This window comes from Typopeltis vanoorti, chromosome 5 (genome assembly GCF_054136105.1).
Source record: "Typopeltis vanoorti isolate ZY-2024b chromosome 5, IOZ_Tvanoo_1.0, whole genome shotgun sequence".
In the NCBI taxonomy this organism is placed as follows: domain Eukaryota; kingdom Metazoa; phylum Arthropoda; class Arachnida; order Uropygi; family Thelyphonidae; genus Typopeltis; species Typopeltis vanoorti.
The window spans coordinates 140,506,492-140,526,587 of NC_143553.1; the positions used below are offsets into that span (position 1 = coordinate 140,506,492).

At 34.9% G+C, this 20,096-nt stretch overlaps 1 protein-coding gene across 1 annotated transcript in view; it reads right to left on the reverse strand.

The window, feature by feature from the left end:
- LOC150106877 (E3 ubiquitin-protein ligase RNF19B-like) overlaps positions 1-20,096 on the reverse strand; it is a 328,715-nt gene that overhangs the window by 146,160 nt on the left and 162,459 nt on the right. Inside the window, exon 8 of the mRNA XM_090392786.1 lies at positions 10,691-10,805. Within this exon, the coding sequence (XP_090248912.1) occupies positions 10,691-10,805 (115 nt within the window). The remainder of the gene's footprint in view (positions 1-10,690; positions 10,806-20,096) is intronic.

The following is a 20,096-nucleotide window of genomic DNA, read 5'->3' on the forward strand; positions in this document are numbered from 1 at the left end:
AATAGTTTTGATATGCATGCATGATTCTTACTTGGACTATATGTATTTATGCCCTATCACTGGTAGTGGTGCCACTTTAGCTGGTAAACAGAAATGCTAACCATTCTTTGTGTCACAGATACCCCAGTTATTTATGTGCACTGGAAATTCTGATGACTATTGTGCTGTTATTTTAACATTACTGTATTATAATTTAAAATATTTTATCCTATAACAATGTAAACAAAGCATTCATTAGGTCAGTATTCTAAAATTTTTAAAGGGATGCCTCCCTTTTTGTAAAAAATTCTCATGCCCACCCCCTACACTTTTCTAACATCTAAAACTAAGATGCTCTTACAGGTTTTTGCTAGTACACAATTATACTTCAAAACAAACTAAAAGTAAAATAGCAAAGAGATATTTTAAAAGTTAGAACTTTAAAATTTCTCACTTAGAATATTAATGACAAATGTTGCAAGTGCTTTTAATGTTATGCTATATTGAAATAAGTTGATTGAATAGAATACATGTAGGAGTTTTATTCAAGATTAATAATGACCATTGCTTTTGTGTCTTCCCCCCGAAGGGATTAAAAACTATTGCATTAAGTGATACCACCAGAAAATTAGTGCTCTGATGAAAAACATGCCAGAATATCAATAATTAAGAGAAGTTAGATGTAAGAAAATACCTGATATACTGTGGTATTAATTCAGGAGAGAGCACTCTGCAGAATGTTAGAGACAATACTGAGAAAATAAAAGGAGTAGTATTAAAGCAGGTACACTTTTAAGTTTGCAAAAATCATCATGTAACTGGACACTGATAATGGCAGGAAGAAATTGAAAAATGCTGTGATAGGGCTGTATGATCAATGCTGATGTACGTGTCCAAAAACCAAGTTGTCTCTATTAAGACAAAGTATTTTTGATTACAAAGTACAAATAATGTATAAAAAATAAAAGTGCAAAAATGCAATCCAATGGTTGTGAATCTATGTGCTCCAAGAATACATCTGTGCCCCCTCCCCAGAACTTGACATTTATTCCTAAGAAAACTAATTTTGAATTATGTAAGGTCTTTAGGGATGCATCCCTTGTATAAAATGCAACTGCAATATATTTAGTTTAGTGACACAAATATAAAATACTTTACATCAAATGTCAGAAAATATATGAAGTTAAAATCAGTTACCACAAAAAACTATTATCAGAGTACAATACAGATTAATGCATAAGACTGTGTGTTGGTCATCCTGATTGTTCCGCCCAACTTTTCATGTCTGAAGGAACAAACAAGTGCTTCTTTAAACCATATCATTACAGGCAGTCCCCAATAAGGGTTATGTTCCGCAAACTTTAATTTTATGTACGTTGGATTTAAACCCTCACACACCCTATTGCTTATGTGTTTACAAGGTATGTATGTAGTAGTACAGTAACATGTTTTAAAGGTTATTTCTGTTCGTTTCATTCACAGGATGCACATACAAATTAGATTTCAGTATTGTACGGCCACAGTTCATAGAACTGGGGCTGGCAGACTGCCAAGAACAGTCAATTCATGCTGAAGGGGAGAAGGAAATAAAGGATATACAAATTGGTCACCAACATGCGAACTCATGTGCTTTATATGTAAAATTGTCCAGCTGTTATACAAGCAAAATAGTTACCACTTTATGTATAACCATCTCAATAGCAACCTAAGTTATAACCTGTCTGACTGTCACTGCGCTGCTATACAATATTGGTGTACGCAAGATTGTGAGCGCATGTGTATGCCCAGCAATGAAGTCAGAGAGAGAGAATGTTTTTAAATACACAAAAAAATTCTCTCTCTGACTTCATTGAATGTATTAGCATTGAAATGCATATGCTAACCTTTTTTGTACTGTTCAGAGTTATTTTCTTTATGGTTCTTATTGGTTGTTTCTTTTATTTTTTTTGCACCTGAAGAAGTCCTTTAAAGACGAAACTAGTCATGCCATTAAAACTTGTTTAATTTCTTATCTCGGTTTCCCAGTCATTTAATCCTAAAAAAACATGTACCTCAACCGAGTAAATCAGTCTTCTAACATTATATATATATATAAATAAAACACACATACACACTCAAGTAGTTTTTCATTTGATTTTAAAAAAAGACAAAAAGGAAATAACAAAATTTACAAAGCTTTTCAAAATATCAGTGATCGATAGACTGGACAAGGCTCTCTCCTAGAATTTACTACATCTGCATTTACTATAAGTGAACTGTTACACTGACATAGCTTGTAAGGATTCCATCAATTGCCACTGTCTTTTGTAGCCTTTTTATTTTGCAAATTAATCTTAAGAATCATCTCAGCCAAATGAAACGTGAAGTACTTGTGCTTTCATTTAAACAAATATAAAAAATTTAAACTACTTCATGTGAAATTTCCATTGTGCAGATTTAGTTGTAAATACTGTTGCCACATTGATTATAGAATTTAAACAGATAATTGTTTTAATGATTTATTTATTTTTAATATAAAAGTAACCAAATGTTTTATATTTTAGTTCCAGATCTCTTTGTGACAGCAATGTTTGTCTTCCAATGCAACATGTACTGAGAATGTTTTGCAAGATGTGCCAATTTTCTTGGTGGAACAAGAACTGAGAAACCTGGGGTAGTATGAAGTTATGAAAAAAAAAACAGATAACTCCGAATCTACAAAGGGCTCCCCAGTTCCAGAAGGGATGAATGCTTCTTAGATACTCTTAGATATGCATAAAGTAGAAACAAGCTATAAGGTTCATGGATTCTTGATGATTAAACACATTCTTTGTTTCTGTATAATTAACAAAATTTCCCATTCAGTCTTATGCCTTTCCCCCCAACCTGGTTTTGTCTTCTATTTCTTCATCTTTCCCTATGGCCTCCTATCTTACCTTCTGTTGAAGTTAAAGGATTGATAATCATTTCAACTCCTCAGAGTTTGTGAAACAGGAGCAGTGGAATAATGTGGTATTCAATCCTTGGTTGGGTTGCATTTTATTCTCTTAATGCAGTTGAGCAATCCTGGTCTTCATTTGCTTGTTTCCATTAAAGCATTCTATAATTCTTACAAATCTAATACAGCAGGTCCTGGTTAACTGGGATACATCAGGATTAAAACATTTTGGTCCAATTCAGTGGCTGCCCGAAAAACAAATGCATAAAATAAGGCATGTTCAAATTCAAAACAATTAACTGTTAAATTAAAACTAACTATTACTTAGAAAGATTTCATTTTATTATTGTGCTTTCAGTATTGGGTGATATATACATTTATCACCCATGTCTTGTTCTTTCTTTTTTATTCTGTATTTATAGTTTTTTCATAATTTTATTTTATCAATATTGTTTCAGGATATTAATGTGCGGGATATTTTGCAGCTTTAATTAATGAAATGGAAGTATTGTAATGGTACTGCAAAGAATATTAAGTAGAAAGATAATCATCAGTTTCCTGATGGGTGTTTATGCTACTATAGCAGCACTACATGAGTAGCTTTACATTATAAATCGCCTATCAACAATTTTTTTTTCCAAATTAGTCTATTTGTCAGCATTTCAATATTGCTGTATCTAATGTTTCATTCTTCTAAGAATGAAACCTTGGCATCAAACATCTGTTTTGCTAACCTTTCTTCTCCCTTTCTGATTAAGTGATCGTACCACTTTAGATTAGCCCTGTTCACATATTCTTGAATGCAAACAATGTCGAGTTCCTTCCTAATGTCTTCATTTTTAATATGATTCTGCCAATGATGTCACCTGTTCAGGCCACTAATTTTTCTCAGAACTCTCATATCTGTGGTCTGTTCTTTGATCAAGTGCTTTATTTCTAACCCAACTGTGAGATCCATAAATTAAAACTAATTTGGATAATATTAGTTTGGTGTTTTGGATAATTTCTCTTATTCCAGATAAATTTATTCAAATGGATCTCCACCACCACACCAACTTTGCTTATTCTGTTGTCTATTTCCATATTTTAACCATCTTCACGAAAAACTGTGACAAAATAGTTGAAATATTACTTGTTCTATATGAGAATGATGCAGCTGAAGTTTGTGTTCCTGCCAATTTTCATAGTTTTGGTTTTTTTATTGCTGATTTTCATGCCAAATTTGTTACAGATGTTATTCAGTTTAGTTAGTGAATCCTGAAGACTTTCACTAGATATGTTTAGGAGCACCACAATTTACATCATTGCATAAAGCAAAGAACTAAGTTTGATATATCTCTTATTCTAATATCAGGTTTAATGCCATTTCTTTTCATAATGCAATCCACCATACAGATGATAAATAAGAGTGGAGATAGTGTACACCCTTGTCTTATGTCTGATTTTACTTCAAACCAGCTTCTTGTATTTCCTTCAATTCTAACTGCTGACTTACAACTTAAGTATTGACTATGTGTTGCTCTGTATAACGTTCCATTTATCTCCATATAATTGTAGTGTTTTGAAAAGCTTTTCTCTGGGCACCTTTATCATATATCTTTTTCCAGATCTACAAAACTTAAGTACAGATCCTTGTCATATTCTCATGATTTCTCAACTATTTGTCATAAAGTGAAAATCTAATCTTAACAACCTCTATTTGGCCTGAACACAGCTTGTTCTTCTCCAAGCTTCTCTTCCACAATTTTTCTTAGTCTCTTTTCAAGTATGCTTGCATAAATCTTACATGGAACACACTTACCAGAGAAATTCTTCTAAGTGTCACATTTGGCTTTATTTCCATTTTTTTAATAGATGGGGACTATGACAGTTCTACTCTAATCATCTGGAATTTGACTAGAATTCTGAACAAGCTCTGTGAATTATACAGTGTACCTACTGCAAAACTTATATCTCCATATTTAAGCATCTAATCAAATATCTACTCTAGTTTCTTCATTTTTTTTTTACCTCCAGTATTGAAATGTACTCCTGTTGCATTCCTCTTGAAAATTTTCTACTATTGTTCTGTCACTGCTTAATTTCAGCCTTTAACTCCGGCCATCTAGGATATCCTTTTATCTTCTATATTTTTACCAGTCTTCCCACAACTTCTGTTAAGCTACTTTTACACATAGTTCTCTTAAATTTTTTTTTTTTAAGTGCATCTGTGACTTATTTGCTGGTAATGTTTGGTATGTTTTCTTCATATCCAGGAATGCTTCTTTAACTTCTTATGTCCACAGAGTTTTTTTCTATCCTTCAAGACAACTTCACCATATGCCTCTCTCGCTGAATCAATGATTTGTTTTCTTCAGAGTTTCTCGCTGTGACGCCAAGGTTTGGTTTTTGTTTTCAGGCTGTCATTTTATCATAGCATTGCTCACACACATTCAAAAATGTGTAAGCAATGCTCACTTAAACAGATTTTGTAGTGTCAATAGTTAAGTTAGATAAGAAAGGTTAGCAAAAAAAAAGGTGCTGGGTGGCAGGATGACATGTAAAAGACCCAGAGGAAGATCACTGAGTAGGTAGATTGATGCAGTTAAAGTATGTTAGAAGACTAATATATACCATCAGATAACAGTCCTGACAAACAACAGACTGATAAAATTGTTAATAGGAAATTAGTAATAATAGAAACTTACTCATATGGCATAATCATAGTATCCTGTGCTGCCCTTGGGGTATACAGATCAGGAATTTGATGATGAATTAATATTAACAACTGCTATTTCAACTGGATCGTATTAATGACAAAATTAGAAAAAACAAATGATGTCTAGAGAACTCTTTGTCTTCATTCAATTTATATATTAGCTTGGATTAGAGGATGGCTAACGACATAAAAGTGGTGTATGAGGGGAGGGGAGTTGCAGGATTTAACATGTTTACTGCCACTCATTTATAATAGAATGTCACAAGGACATTCTGTTCAATTTTGGACGAAAATATTTTTTCTAAGAAATATCTCATTCAGAATTTAACAAGAAAAAAAAAAAAAGGGGGGGGGAATGCTTGTAAATAAGTGAAGATACCAATTTTTTTAAAGAATTATACTAATACAAATTTTGTAATATTAATTAAAGGTGAAAAATGTCATTTACTTGTAAAAAGATTATAATGTAAGAAGTTTCTCTATAAGATATATGTTAGAGCATAATAACGAAGGATCAAAGTCCATTAACGACAACTTCGGATAAATTGTGTAGTCGACGGCAATTTGCTTACGTGCGAGCAGCAGGCTCACAGTGTTTTTCCGGGAAGACACGGCACGCGTACAGAGTATTCCAGGAAGATAGGAATAAAATAGGAGCCGGGCACAAAAAAATAAAGTGTCAGGCAGAAAGTTTTGGGGTGAAAGAGGGCGTTAGAGATATGAGGTAAAAAACGGGTTTGTCTCATTGAATTGACTTGTCTGTTTTCTCCAACCCCAACTCAACATCACCAGAGTTAAAGATCGGTACAATCAACGTAAGAAGCCTGAATGGCAAAGAAATGGAGCTAGCTGAGGAATTAGATAAGTACCAGATCGACATAATAGGGGTGACTGAAACAAAAAAGACCAAAACTGGTGAGATCTTTCTGAGCAATAAATACAAAATGTTATATTCAGGCAATGACAATCAAGGAAAAGAAGGAGTAGCCATAATATTCAACACAAAATACGAGGCTAATCTTCTTGAATGGCAGTCAGTCTCAAGTAGAGTAATGTGGGGAAATATGAAACTGGGGAACTGGACAATGAGACTTATTTGTGCCTATGGTCCCACAGAAGGTTCTACTAAGGTAGAAGTGGAGGAATTTTTTGAGGCTTTAGAAAAAGCAACTGACACAATGAAAAATGAAAAGTTTGTCCTTGTTGGGGATCTAAATAGCAGAGTAGGAAATGATTGTGAGACATACAAAAATATTTTGGGAAAATTTGGAGAAAAGAGCAAACCTAATAATAATGGCAAATATCTGTTGGATTTCTGCTCAGGACATGGACTGGTTATTACTAACACCATGTTCCAACATAAAAATGTGCACAAATTCACATGGAGAGAAGAGGCTAGGAATAAGAAAAGTCTCATTGACTATGTTATTGTTGATAGTGATGTTTTCTCCCTGGTGCAGGACACCAGAGTGTACAGAGGATTTGAAATTGGAAGTGATCACTATTTAGTCTTGAGCAGGATAAAATTGAATTTCATATTCAAAAGAATAACATGTAAGAAAGTTTTAAAGCGAATAAAAGTTGAGCAGCTCTCAGATGTGAGCTGTAGACTAAAATACACAAAGATTATTGAAGAAAAAATGAAAGAGTTTGAGAACAGGAATCAAACCTTGGAGATTCAGTGGCAAACTCTGAAGAAAACATTGATTGATTCTGCCAGAGAGGCATGTGGTGAGGTTGTTTGTAAGGATAAAAAAATCAGAACTCCTTGGTGGACACAGGAGGTTAAAGAGGCAGTGAAGGAAAAGAAGAAAGCATACAAAAAGTTCCTGTCAAATAAGTCAGCATGTGCTCTTAGAGAATCCAGAGACAAATGCAAGAATGCTAAACACTCTGTAAAACTAGCTAAACAAAAGTCATGGGAGGACTTTGGCAAAAATATAGAAAATAAATATCAAGAAGGTGGCAAAATATTCTGGAGGTTGTTGAAGAAGCTTAAGAATGGAGGAAAGAGTGCTATAAAAGGAATTAGAGATGATAAAGGTGACATGAAAACGGGAGAAAAAGATATCCTTGAAGTATGGAGTAATTACTTTGAAAAACTGCTAAATGAAACAAGCAGTGATAACAGCACAGTGGTAAAAAACACTGACCAGGCATGCAGTCAGGAATACATATCCATACTTGAAGTAGAAAAAGCCATCAAAGGCTTGAAATGTGGAAAGGCAGCAGGAGTAGATGATATTCGACCAGAAATGCTGAAGTATGGTGGTATAAGAGTCTTACAGTGGCTGCACTGCATAGTTCAGAAAGCCTGGACAGAGGGACGAATTCCCGATGATTGGAGTAGAGCTCTCATAGTACCCATATATAAAAAGGGAAATAAAACTGCATGTGAGAATTACAGAGGTATTTCCCTACTTAGTGTTCCTGGCAAGATCTATGCAAGTATACTTGAGAAACGGTTGAGAAGAATTGTGGAAGAAAAGCTTGGTGAAGAACAAGCTGGATTCAGGCCAAATAGAGGCTGTCAGGATCAGATCTTCACTTTACGACAAATAGTCGAGAAAGCATGGGAATATAACAAAGATCTGTATTTAAGTTTTGTCGATCTGGAAAAGGCATATGACAAGGTGCCAAGAGAGAAGCTATTCAATACGCTGCAGTTATATCGTGTCAATGGGACATTATATCAAGCAATACTTAGTCTTTATTTGAGTTGTAAGTCAGCAGTTCGAATTGAAGGAAGTACAGGAAGATGGTTTAATGTTAAATCTGGTGTGAGACAAGGATGTACATTATCCCCTCTGTTATTCATTATCTATATGGATCACATTATGAAGGAAAGTGGTATTAAACATGATATCAAAATTGGAGATGTTAATGTCAGCTCTTTGCTTTATGCGGATGATGTTATACTTCTAAATAAATCCGCTACAAGTCTGCAAGATTCTCTGACTAAATTGAATAGCTGTTGTAATAGATATGGTATGAAGGTCAGCAATAAAAAGACAATGAAAATAGGCAGAATCATTGAAAATGTCAACTGTGTTGTGAATGGAGAACCTGCGGATCAAGTAAAACATTTCAGGTATTTAGGCACGATTTTTACTGAAGATGGTAAATTAAATATAGAAATAGACAACAGAATCAGCAAAGCTGGTATGGTGGGAAGTCAATTGAATAAATTCATATGGAATAAGAGAGAAATTAGTCGGAACACTAAATTAGCTGTATACAAGACAGTGTTCAAACCAGTTTTAACTTATGGATCTGAGAGCTGGGTCAGAAGTAAAACACTTGACCAAAGACTAGAGACTGCAGATATGAGAGTCCTGAGAAAGATTATAGGTGTGAACAGATGGCATCAATGGCAGTATCATATTAAAAACGAGGATATTAGGAAAGAACTTGACATTGTCAGCATCCAGGAATGCGTTAGCAGAGCTAATCTCAGGAGGTATGGTCACTTAAACAGAATGGGCGAGGAAAGATTAGCAAAACAAGTGTTCTCTGCCAGGTTGGCAGGAAAACGACCCAGAGGAAGACCAAGATATAGGTGGATTGATACAGTACAAAGTGCCTTAGACGATAGAAATATAAGATCTGATAATATTGGAGTGTTGACAAGTAACAGACTGATTTGGAGGAAAATTGTAGATAGGAAATTAATAATGATGTAATTTTTTTCATGTAGTACTATCATATCCTGTACACCCCTTGAGGGTACATGGCAGGAATTTGATGATGATGATGTTTTCTCACTTTCGGTTGGTCAAGGAAACATGAACATATCTACTCACCGAGTTAATCCCTAATGAGTTAAACTTTCTTAAAGATAAAATGAATAAGATCCTATGAATATTTATCTTCTTAGATATTTTCTTCACATACCTGTTGTACATTTGGGTTGGAAATTGGATTGGAGTGCAGTATTGGGTGTCTGTGTTTGTCGAAATGGGGTGGAACATCACATAGTTGAGTCCAGGGAGGTTGTCTTGGACTCTTCTCACATTGGTAGCGGCCTCAGTTGTGGTCTGCCTGACTCGCAAGGTTCTGCCGTTGAATGCTGGCGTGTGCATGGGCTCAGGTGCTGTGGCGCGGACTGTAGCGGCAGTTCGGGCTTGACTTCGTTTCAGGTCTGTTGTTGTAGTGGTGCAGTGTTTTTGTGGTTTTTTTTCATTTGCTTCGAGTGTTCCCGTGCCTGGGGAGGTCATTTTTGGTGAGGCTTGTTGTGTGGCTCATTGAATTGACTTGTCTGTTTTCTCAGTTTCGGTCGGTCAATGAAACATGAACATATCTACTCACCAAGTAAATATAACCGATGCTCATATATATATGTATGTATGTATGTATGTATGTATGCATATGTGTATATGCATGACTGGTGGGTGGCCATAGTCATGTGTATCTCAAACAAATAAAGCTGTTTTATTAATTCTTTTAATAAAAGTGGCTGTGCGCTTTGCATCCATATGCTTGGCGAAGGAGTGTCCTAGGTTTGATTCCCGTCAGTCGATTCCCCCCCCCCCCCCCAGTTTATTCTGAGGTTTTTCATCCTGCAAAGCAGGCAAACTGGCCTTGAGAACTCAACACTACGAACATAGGATACACCGGGACATAAGGCTGATCACCTTATCCTGTGAACGGTTTGAGGTCCGATGATTAATTAACCCTCGACACCGCAAGGTAAAAGAGGGAAAAAGGAAGATCGGATGAGAAGTTTAACTCAGAAATTATCATATTTTCTTTTATCAAATCACAATGTTCCATATATAAGTTTAAAACTGCATTCAAAAATATTTTCAAATGGATTACAATGACAATACTCAGAATCGTTAAGATGCACAGCTGTCAATTTAAGTTACTTTTAATGATGTACTGAACACAACATCCAAAAGTAGGCATTTATAGTTTTCCACTAACTTTTTCATTATATGAGAATTCAGTTTGATAAATAAAATTGTACTTCAGACTTATCCCTCCTAGAAATCAAAAAGTAAAATGCTGTTCATGTAATTATTAAATAAATCTTAAAATGTTGCCAAGCAATGCCAGTTAAAATTTAGCAAACATGACAAAAAGATAATTCTTACCAACAGCTATTCCTGCTAAAACTGGAGAGACCAACACAGAAGCTAAAACTCCACCTGTGACAGCTAAATTCCGCCTATGTCGGTTGCTTGCCCGGTGATTATATCTATCATATAACTAGGTGAAAAAATACATCAAATATCTACAATATGTTCAAATGATTTTAGTTTATTAATACACACACATTATATATATATATATATATATGCGAATTCATTTTACTCGGAATATTATCGAAAAGCTTTAATGACTGTTACCGAGAGATAAAGAGATGACAAGATATATTTAAAAAGATACTATACTACTAGTTTACTAGTTTCGTTGAATAGATCAACATCCTCAGGTATCACAATCAAAGAAATATATAAAAAATTACAGAGACTTAAAATTGTAATAACAGAACAAGTATAAAAAGACAGTAGCGTGTTTGAAAAACAAATGCGAGTATTAGTTAAAAAAAAAACGTATGCTACGTGCTATCGCGAGTGCGCCAGTACTGAACAGAAGCAACGTGTGCATCAGAGAGATTGTAACTCAAGCTGTTGTTGATATGAGAGGAATCTAGAGAAATTTCCCTGGATTCGACAATCTTTCTTTCGAGTTCATCGTAGCACACATGGATGTTAGAAGTTTGAGTCCAGTTTACAATGTGTTGGCGGCCTTCGTGTGAGTTAGCTGAAAAGAGAACGTGGCTCGAGAGAGCGCTAGCTCTAGTTCTGTTGTAGGAGATATCTCTACGGTGTTCATCCAAACGTAGAAGGATGGATTTGGCAGTCTGCCCATAGTATGGCTTTCCACAATCACACAAAATCTTGTACACTCCTGGAAACTGAGTAGGAAGATGTTTTTGTTTATGTTTGCTAAGTAATGAACGAAGTTTTGGAAGAGTAGTAATTAAGCAAGTTTTGAAGTTAAATTTCTTGAGGATCTTGGCCAGTTTTGGTGAGAGAGAGCTGATGTAAGGCAAGGAGATGATGGCTCTTGGGGAAGAGGAATCTTCAGAAGTAGGTGAGTGCCTGGGGGAAAGAAATTTGTCAATTTTCTTTGGAGAGAAACCATTGTTAATGAAAGTTTTTTTAAGAAAAAGGAGTTCATTTTCAATTTCTGTTTCTTCTGTAAGTAATGATTTGGCTCGGTGAGCTAAGGCAGAAATAATACCACATTTTTGTGGAGGATAGTGATGGGAGGAAGCATGAAGGTATCTATTAGTATGAGTACGCTTTCTAAAAATTGAGAATTTAATGCTCTCAGCACATCTGGTAAGTTTGAGGTCTAAAAAGGGAAGGCAGTCATCTGATTCCAGTTCGAAGGTGAAAGAGATTTTTTCATGGCACTTGTTTAGGTGGTCTAAAAATAAATAGAGGTTATTGACACCGTCTTCCCAGATGAGGAAAATATCATCAATATAGCGGTACCAGACATTTGGTTTAAAGTGAAAGGAGTTAATAGCTTTTTCTTCAAAATCGTTGAGAAATACATCCGCGAGAATCGGAGAGAGTGGGCTGCCCATAGCCAGACCTGAGTTTTGTAAGTAGATCTTATTATCATATTTGAAGTATCCTGACTTTATGCAATGGAAGAGAAGAGCAAAGAGTTTTTTTTGATAATTTGTTCTCGAGAAGATTGAGGACTTCTTGAGCAGGCACATTTGTAAAGAGAGAAACAATATCAAAACTGGCCATTAAATCTGTTTTTTTAAGTTTGATGTCCTTGATTTTAGAAACAAAATCTGCAGTTTTTAATATGCGAAGAGGAAATTCCAGAAAGATTTCTTAGAAAACTCGCGAGATATTTGGAGAGATTATAAGTAGGAGAGTGTATGCCCTCAACTATAGGTCTGAGTGGACAGTTAGTTTTGTGAATCTTGGGGAGACCATACAGTCGAGGTATCAAGGGATGAAGTGACCTAAGAGAAAGCCGAATGTTTCTTTGTAACTCTAAGGTGGTTTTTAATAAATTATTAGTTCTATTGTGTAGTTCCATCATAGGGTCACTAGCAATTTCTGAGTAAGTATCACTATTTAAAAGTTCCAAGATTTTATCTCCTTGCGTTACATCAGCTCTCTCTCACCAAAACTGGCCAAGATTCTCAAAAAATTTAACTTCAAAACTTGCTTCACTATGCTTCCAAAACTTCATTCATTACTTAGCAAACATAAACAAAAACATCTTCCTACTCAGTTTCCAGGAGTGTACAAGATTTTGTGTGATTGTGGAAAGCCATACTATGGGCAGACTGCCAAATCCATCCTTCTACGTTTGGATGAACACCGTAGAGATATCTCCTACAACAGAACTAGAGCTAGCGCTCTCTCGAGCCACGTTCTCTTTTCAGCTAACTCACACGAAGGCCGCCAACACATTGTAAACTGGACTCAAACTTCTAACATCCATGTGTGCTACGATGAACTCGAAAGAAAGATTGTCGAATCCAGGGAAATTTCTCTAGATTCCTCTCATATCAACAACAGCTTGAGTTACAATCTCTCTGATGCACACGTTGCTTCTGTTCAGTACTGGCGCACTCGCGATAGCACGTAGCATACGTTTTTTTTTTAACTAATACTCGCATTTGTTTTTCAAACACGCTACTGTCTTTTTATACTTGTTCTGTTATTACAATTTTAAGTCTCTGTAATTTTTTATATATTTCTTTGATTGTGATACCTGAGGATGTTGATCTATTCAACGAAACTAGTAAACTAGTAGTATCTTTTTAAATATATCTTGTCATCTCTTTATCTCTCAGTAACAGTCATTAAAGCTTTTCAATATATATATATATATATAATTTATTTCTTTAGTATATTTCCTTTATTATTAAAGGAATTGTTAATTTCCTTTGATAAACAATATGTCATAAAGTAACAAACCTATGAAATTTCTATGAACGATAAAGTTTCAAATAACAATATTTTTGATTTCAATGCACCTTCACCTGATGTCTAATTGGGGCTGATTGGATAGAATCTGTTTTGTACGCTTACAGTCTGTGGGCATCCAAATTTCACTGTGACATGGATAGTTCTGAATGCCTTTCAGTAGATGATTTTCGCTGCTCAGTGTGAGACTACCACTCTACTTATTAGCAATATGAAGTAGTCATAATCCTTAGACTATCCACCAATAAATGAGCTACAGGCTTACAACTTTTCATGAGTGAGACTGTCATTAACATCCCACTGGTTTAGGGCACAGTCACAAACTATCGTGAGAAACGATTCTGCAAATTTTCCAGATTATGAATGAATCAGAAGACAATTATTTGAATGGTTTTGCACTATATTTTCATTCCTAATTAACTTTTATTTTCTTTTATTATGTCTACTGCAAGAACAAATCTAGACTGGCATCAAGGGTGGGAGGGAGGGGATAATTGATTAATGGAAGGAAATAACTAAGGAATAAAGTAACTTTTACTAGAGTGAATTTGTAGAGACCAAATAATAGTTTAACCACTGAACGAAATGTTTACACACACATCAGTCATTACAAAGATGAAGACTGTCCATTGAGGTTAATATAACATTTGGATACAATAACAAGGATATGAAGCTTATATGTTTTGATATATTTTAACTATATGGCTGATTAATATGATGAATTTTCTTTAGAATAACATTATGTATGATGCTGTGGCTTTTCTGCTAGTTTGTTAAAGAATGAGTTCGCTATAATAATGCTTGCTATAGCGAAACTCTATATTGAGAAAAATTTTATATTTTGATTTTATTAATATAACTATTCAAGAATAAGATTTCAAAATTTTAATTAGTACTAATTATATCGATAGGTTCAGTTTACTGCTTTTTAACTATTATTTATTATTATTAGTAGTAGTAACAGTAATATTATGTTTTACAGCCTTTTTTTGTAAATAGAATTCACATCAAAAAAAATTTTTTTAAATCCTTTCCAGGAGTTAACATTCTCTTACAATGTGAAACCTAGTATTTTGGAAGACATGATGAACCACCATGATCAGAAAGAAGATGAAAATATATGTGATATACCTAATCCAAGAGTGGGTTATTGCAGCATGCCTTAGTAAGTGACCCACTTAATCAGAAAAAATTATAATGATTCAAGTTAACTAAATACTTAAGGAATTGACAGCATACACTAGAAATATAAATTAAATCAACTTTAATATATACTTTCCGATATTTCGGCAACGTCACATTGCCATCTTCATGGGAACCTAAGATAAAGACAAGTGCACGCAAGTACTACATAACAGCAAATGAGAAACGAAGTGTGTGTTCAAAGTTTGCTTCGAAGAAATGAAGCAAATGAGAAAATAATGATGTGTTCGCTATTTGGCCACATGGCCCGGATACACTCCTCTCCTTCTTAAAACACACTTAAACAACCAACACCCTAGAATCAAGTTCACCCTGGAAAAAGAGAAAAACAATAGCCTCCCCAAGAAAACCAAGGTTCCATCAGGTTGGTGGGTGACTAGTGTCACCCACCAACCTGATGGAACCTTGGTTTTCTCAGTTTATAGAAAACCCACCTATACAGGCAGATACATTCACCAACAATCCCCCTCCCCCTCACAACAATATGGAGTTATTAAGACACTATTCAACGGGGCAAAACTAATCTGTTCAAATTACCAAGCCCTAACTACTGAACTAAATCACATCCTTAACACTTTCTCAGCCAATGGCTACCCCCCCCCCAAAAAAATACTAAAACCAGTTATCCACTACGCACCTCCCCCTTCACAAAAAAGATTATTCTAAATCCATCACCATTCCCTACATCCGAGGGACCTTGGAAAAAATCAACAAAATCCTAAAAAAATAAACATGACTTGACCCCTTGTTACAGACCATATAGAAAATTGGCATCCCTTATCCGCTCAACTAAAGACCAACCACTTCCCCTAGACCTACCTGGTGTATACCAAGTCCCTTGCAGCTGTAAATTGTCCTACTTTGGCCAAACAGGCAGGACAGCAAATATCAGAATCTCAGAACACAAGGACTACATCCGATTTCACCAGTACAGCCACTCTGGGCTTGCAGATCATGCTCTGAATACTCGCCACAGAATAAGGTGGAAGAAAGCCACAGTAAGTTCAAATACGAAAGACTATTCATGGAATCAGCCTCAGCCCTTAGGAACATGCCAAACCTCAACAAATTTGAATGCATGAGACTGCCCCAAATTTGGGAAACATATATCAGAAGAACTTCAGCCCAAAGGCCAAGAACACCTAATATAGCCTGCCAGGGGGCACCATCAGGACTTTAGGAAAAACGGTAGCTTCCTCGCTTTGTTTCTCATTTGCTGTTATGCGTACACGTGTCTTTATCTTTAAGTTCCCATGAAGATGGCAACGTGATGTTGCCGAAATATTGGAAAGTATATATTAAAGTTGATTTAATTTATATTTCTAGTGTACACTGTCAATTCCTTAAATATTTAGTTATCATGTTTAACCAGCATATAAGCCTTTCCTACGTATAAGCGATTCAAGTTACTTACACAAAATTTTTTATTATTATTATACAGATGTCTCCATGGAGTCAAGAGACTCATAGCCATGTTGTTTCATAGCCATTTTCAATACAGGAAGAAAACCATAAAAAAGAGAGAAAAATTAAATTGAAAGTGTGTGATATATGCACTATTGACCACATGAGAATAACTCCATCTACATTAACAGATATCAGGAAATAGATTAAATTAAAATAAAATAATTCTAATCTAATTAAAGTAATAATAATAATAATAATTAAAATCATTGTCTGAGCAATTCAGGTATAGGCTTTTTATGTCCTGTTCCTGCTCTGCCGATGAAGTTGGTCTTAGAATAATTAAAATGGAGAGTTAGAATAATGAAAATAAAAATAATAAAATAAAAATAGTAAGTAACAACTAATGCACGTCCTGAACTGAAATCCACCATTTACCATTATTATTAGCTTTGCACTGTTCTCCAAATTTTCCAAAAACATTTCTATATGTCTGGTAATCATATCCTACTCTGCTGTTTAGATCTCCAACCAACAAGGACCAACTTTTGCTTTTTTGTTGTTCCAGCTACCTTCTCTAATGTTTTAAAAAATTCCTCCATTTTTTTTTTCCTTAGTAGAACCTTCTGTGGAACCATAAGCACAAATAAGTCTCATTGTCCAGTTCCTCATACTGATATTTACCCACATAGCTGTACTTGATATTGCCTGCCATTCAAGAAGATTATCCATATTGAATATTATGGCTACTCCTGATGTTATTGTCAGAATATAACATTTTGTATTTGTCACTTAGAATGATCTCACCTATTTTTGTCTTCTTTGTTTCTGTCAAACCTATAATAACGATCTGGTACTTATCCATTTCTTCTGCTAGTTCGATTTCTTTTCTTTGATGCTTCTTACACTGATAGTATTAATCTTGAACTCTGTTCATGTTCAGTTGTGTTCTAGGATTTGTTCCAGCAGTTGACTTTTAGCTGTTCGCCTCAGTTCCCCGACAAAAACAATGAGGGAGAGCCTTGTTTGACTGGGCGACACCCTAGCCAGCATGAATTTCTGTGATGTTATACCATCATTTTTACATCGTGGTTTAAGCCAATAAGAATACAATTTGGTTGGCTAAATCCCAAATTGGCAGCCCATCTTCATTTGCTCATTATCCAGGTAGATACCTAACAGAATGCACCACAAGAAGGCGAGGATTGGACATTAGGTCAGAAGCCCAGTTGGTTCTCTGCATTCCTTAAAGATTAGATGGACATCTCCCAGTTATACAGCTTCTGACCCTTAAGCAACCCCTTAGTACAAGTGGGAAAAATCGCTATCAACTATAACATAGTTAATGAGACTTTTGTTATTTCTTGCATCTTCTCTCAATATGAACATGGTGTTAGTAATAACTTTTTCTTTCTTTTTATTTTCAATAATTCCCTTTTTTCATTACAATAATTTTTCATTTTCTTTATCGTTTTATTGCTGATTTTCATACCAAATTTATCACAGCAGTTATTCAATTTACGTATTTACTCAAATACGTAAATATAACTCTCACTTTTTTCCCAAAATTAAAGCTAAAAAATCATGGTGCGAGATAAATGCAGGAATTTTTGCAAATTAAAGTTATCAAGAAAAAACTGAAAATGGATATGACTTATTAAGAATCTCCTATTTGCTATCACTACTTCCAGGCTCAAGAGCGGTTTCCTTGTGTGCATCATCAAAATCATCTACCCAAATAGCATCATCTTCTTTCCTATTTTTTCAAGCAAAAATTACTAGTAATTTACAAGACTTGAGATACATAATGAACAATCCTTCACGAATGACTAATGAGAAGTGAAGCAGAGCATAAAACATATAGCAATGGTAGGCCAGTAGAGACAGAGCAGCTATGAAGACGTGCATATGATTGATGTGTATTAACAAAAGATTGATGACCCAATGACAAAAGCAAGTTGACAATTGTTGAGTTGAAATGCCAATTCTCTTCAACCGAATTCCATAATATCTGAGTCATAACAACTTCCACTATATATTTCTTACTTTTAAGATTTTCAAGACAGGGTGGTGTTTTGCCAGTTTGTTGTTCTGACGGAACTCCTCAATATCGTTTGTGTACCACTTCCGCGTTGTGTTGTGTGGACAGGCTCAATTCACACAAAGTTTCACCCTTCAGTTTAATTTTATTACTGCTTGTTTGCGTGCCACTTCTGCATCAAGCTGGCGGACAGACTCACACACACATTATATGGCATGTTTCAATTTGTGGGAGAATTTTATTTGAAGTTAGCCTTTGTGATCTGTCTTAATGACATCGAACATTTCAAATGCAATCAAACAAACACATATTTCATGTAGCTGAAAAATTGGACAATAGTTTTTAGTTAAATACTGTGTTTGACGATGCAGCATATGGTTATCTTTGAGTTTATACAGCATAGTTTCTGTGGGAGGGGATATATGATTCATTAGTTAGTGCTGTTTTTATTCCAGTTGTCTCTAATTGCACTATTTGTTGAGAAATATATTACACAGACTGCAAATGTTTCTGTACCTTATTCAGTGATACAATAAAACTACTCATTTTTTCTTGCATCTCCAGTATAGTGAGTGTTGGGAAGGGCATGTTGTTTACCACGGGGAGCAAGTTACTATCACCCTGATGTGAATGTGTTTAAACTTTTTTTTGTGTGTGAGCTATATGCGAAACTTTTTAATTTCTTTTCTCGTAAAGTAAAATCAGAGGTGCAAGTTATATACAAGGGCGAGTTATATTCGAGTAAATACGATAGTTGGGGAATAATGCAGACTTGTACTGGATTTATTTAGAAGTATTACATCAGCTGCATAAAGTAAACAGTTACGATTAACATCACAAATTTTGATATGAGGCTTAATACTACTTTTCTTCATAACTGGATCAATATAGATAATGAAAAACAGTAGTGTTAACGTGTACCTTTGTTGCACAACTGATTTAACATCAAACCATCTTCATTTACCTTCTTCAATTCTAATAAATGTCCCGTTTACAATATATAACTGGTATTTTGAAGAGGTTTCATCTTGGCACCTTGTCATATGCCTTTTTCAGATCTGCAAAACTTAAATATAGGTCCTCGTTATATTCCCATGATTTCTCAACTATTTGTCTTCAAGTAAAAATTTCATCCTTACAACCTCCATTTAAGCCTGAATCCAGTTGGTTCTTCTCCAAGTTTCTTTCCAGATTATTTTTTAGCTGTTTCTCAAGTACACTTGCATAAATCTTACTGGGAACACTCAGTAGGGAAAACATGACTTTTGAATTTAGAGCAGGGGTCGCCAAACTTCTTTGACCATCGACCCCTTCAAGAGTTTCTTGACTTTTTATCGATCCCCTTTATTTTACTATTATAATTACAATAGGATAAGCAAAAAAGACGCTTGTTGGTAAATACATTTTGGCCTACATGATTGGCCTCCGTAACTATTTTCATAACCTTGCTCCATCTTACAGGAGACCTATTAATGTTGCTGCTCCCATGATTCACTCTTAATTGCGTTGTCATTCAGGATGGAGATAATTCAAGTTAACTGAATTAAATATTACCCGTACAACGATGTCTTATATTTTTCTATCAACCCCTGAGCCCGAATCGACCCCTAACAATGTTATATCGACCCCTGAGGGTTGATATCGCCAAAATGGTCGATATCGACCACTTTGGTGACCACTGATTTAGAGTGTCTTATAAAACTTTTATACCATCATATTTGAGCATTTTTGGGTTGAATGACATTTATTTCAGCTGCCTATCCACATTTCAGGTTTTTAATATCTTTTCTACTTCAATGGATATGTATTCCTAATTTCATTCCTGTTGAGTGTTTTGCCCCACTATGCTGTCACTGTTCATTTTATTTTGCAATTTTT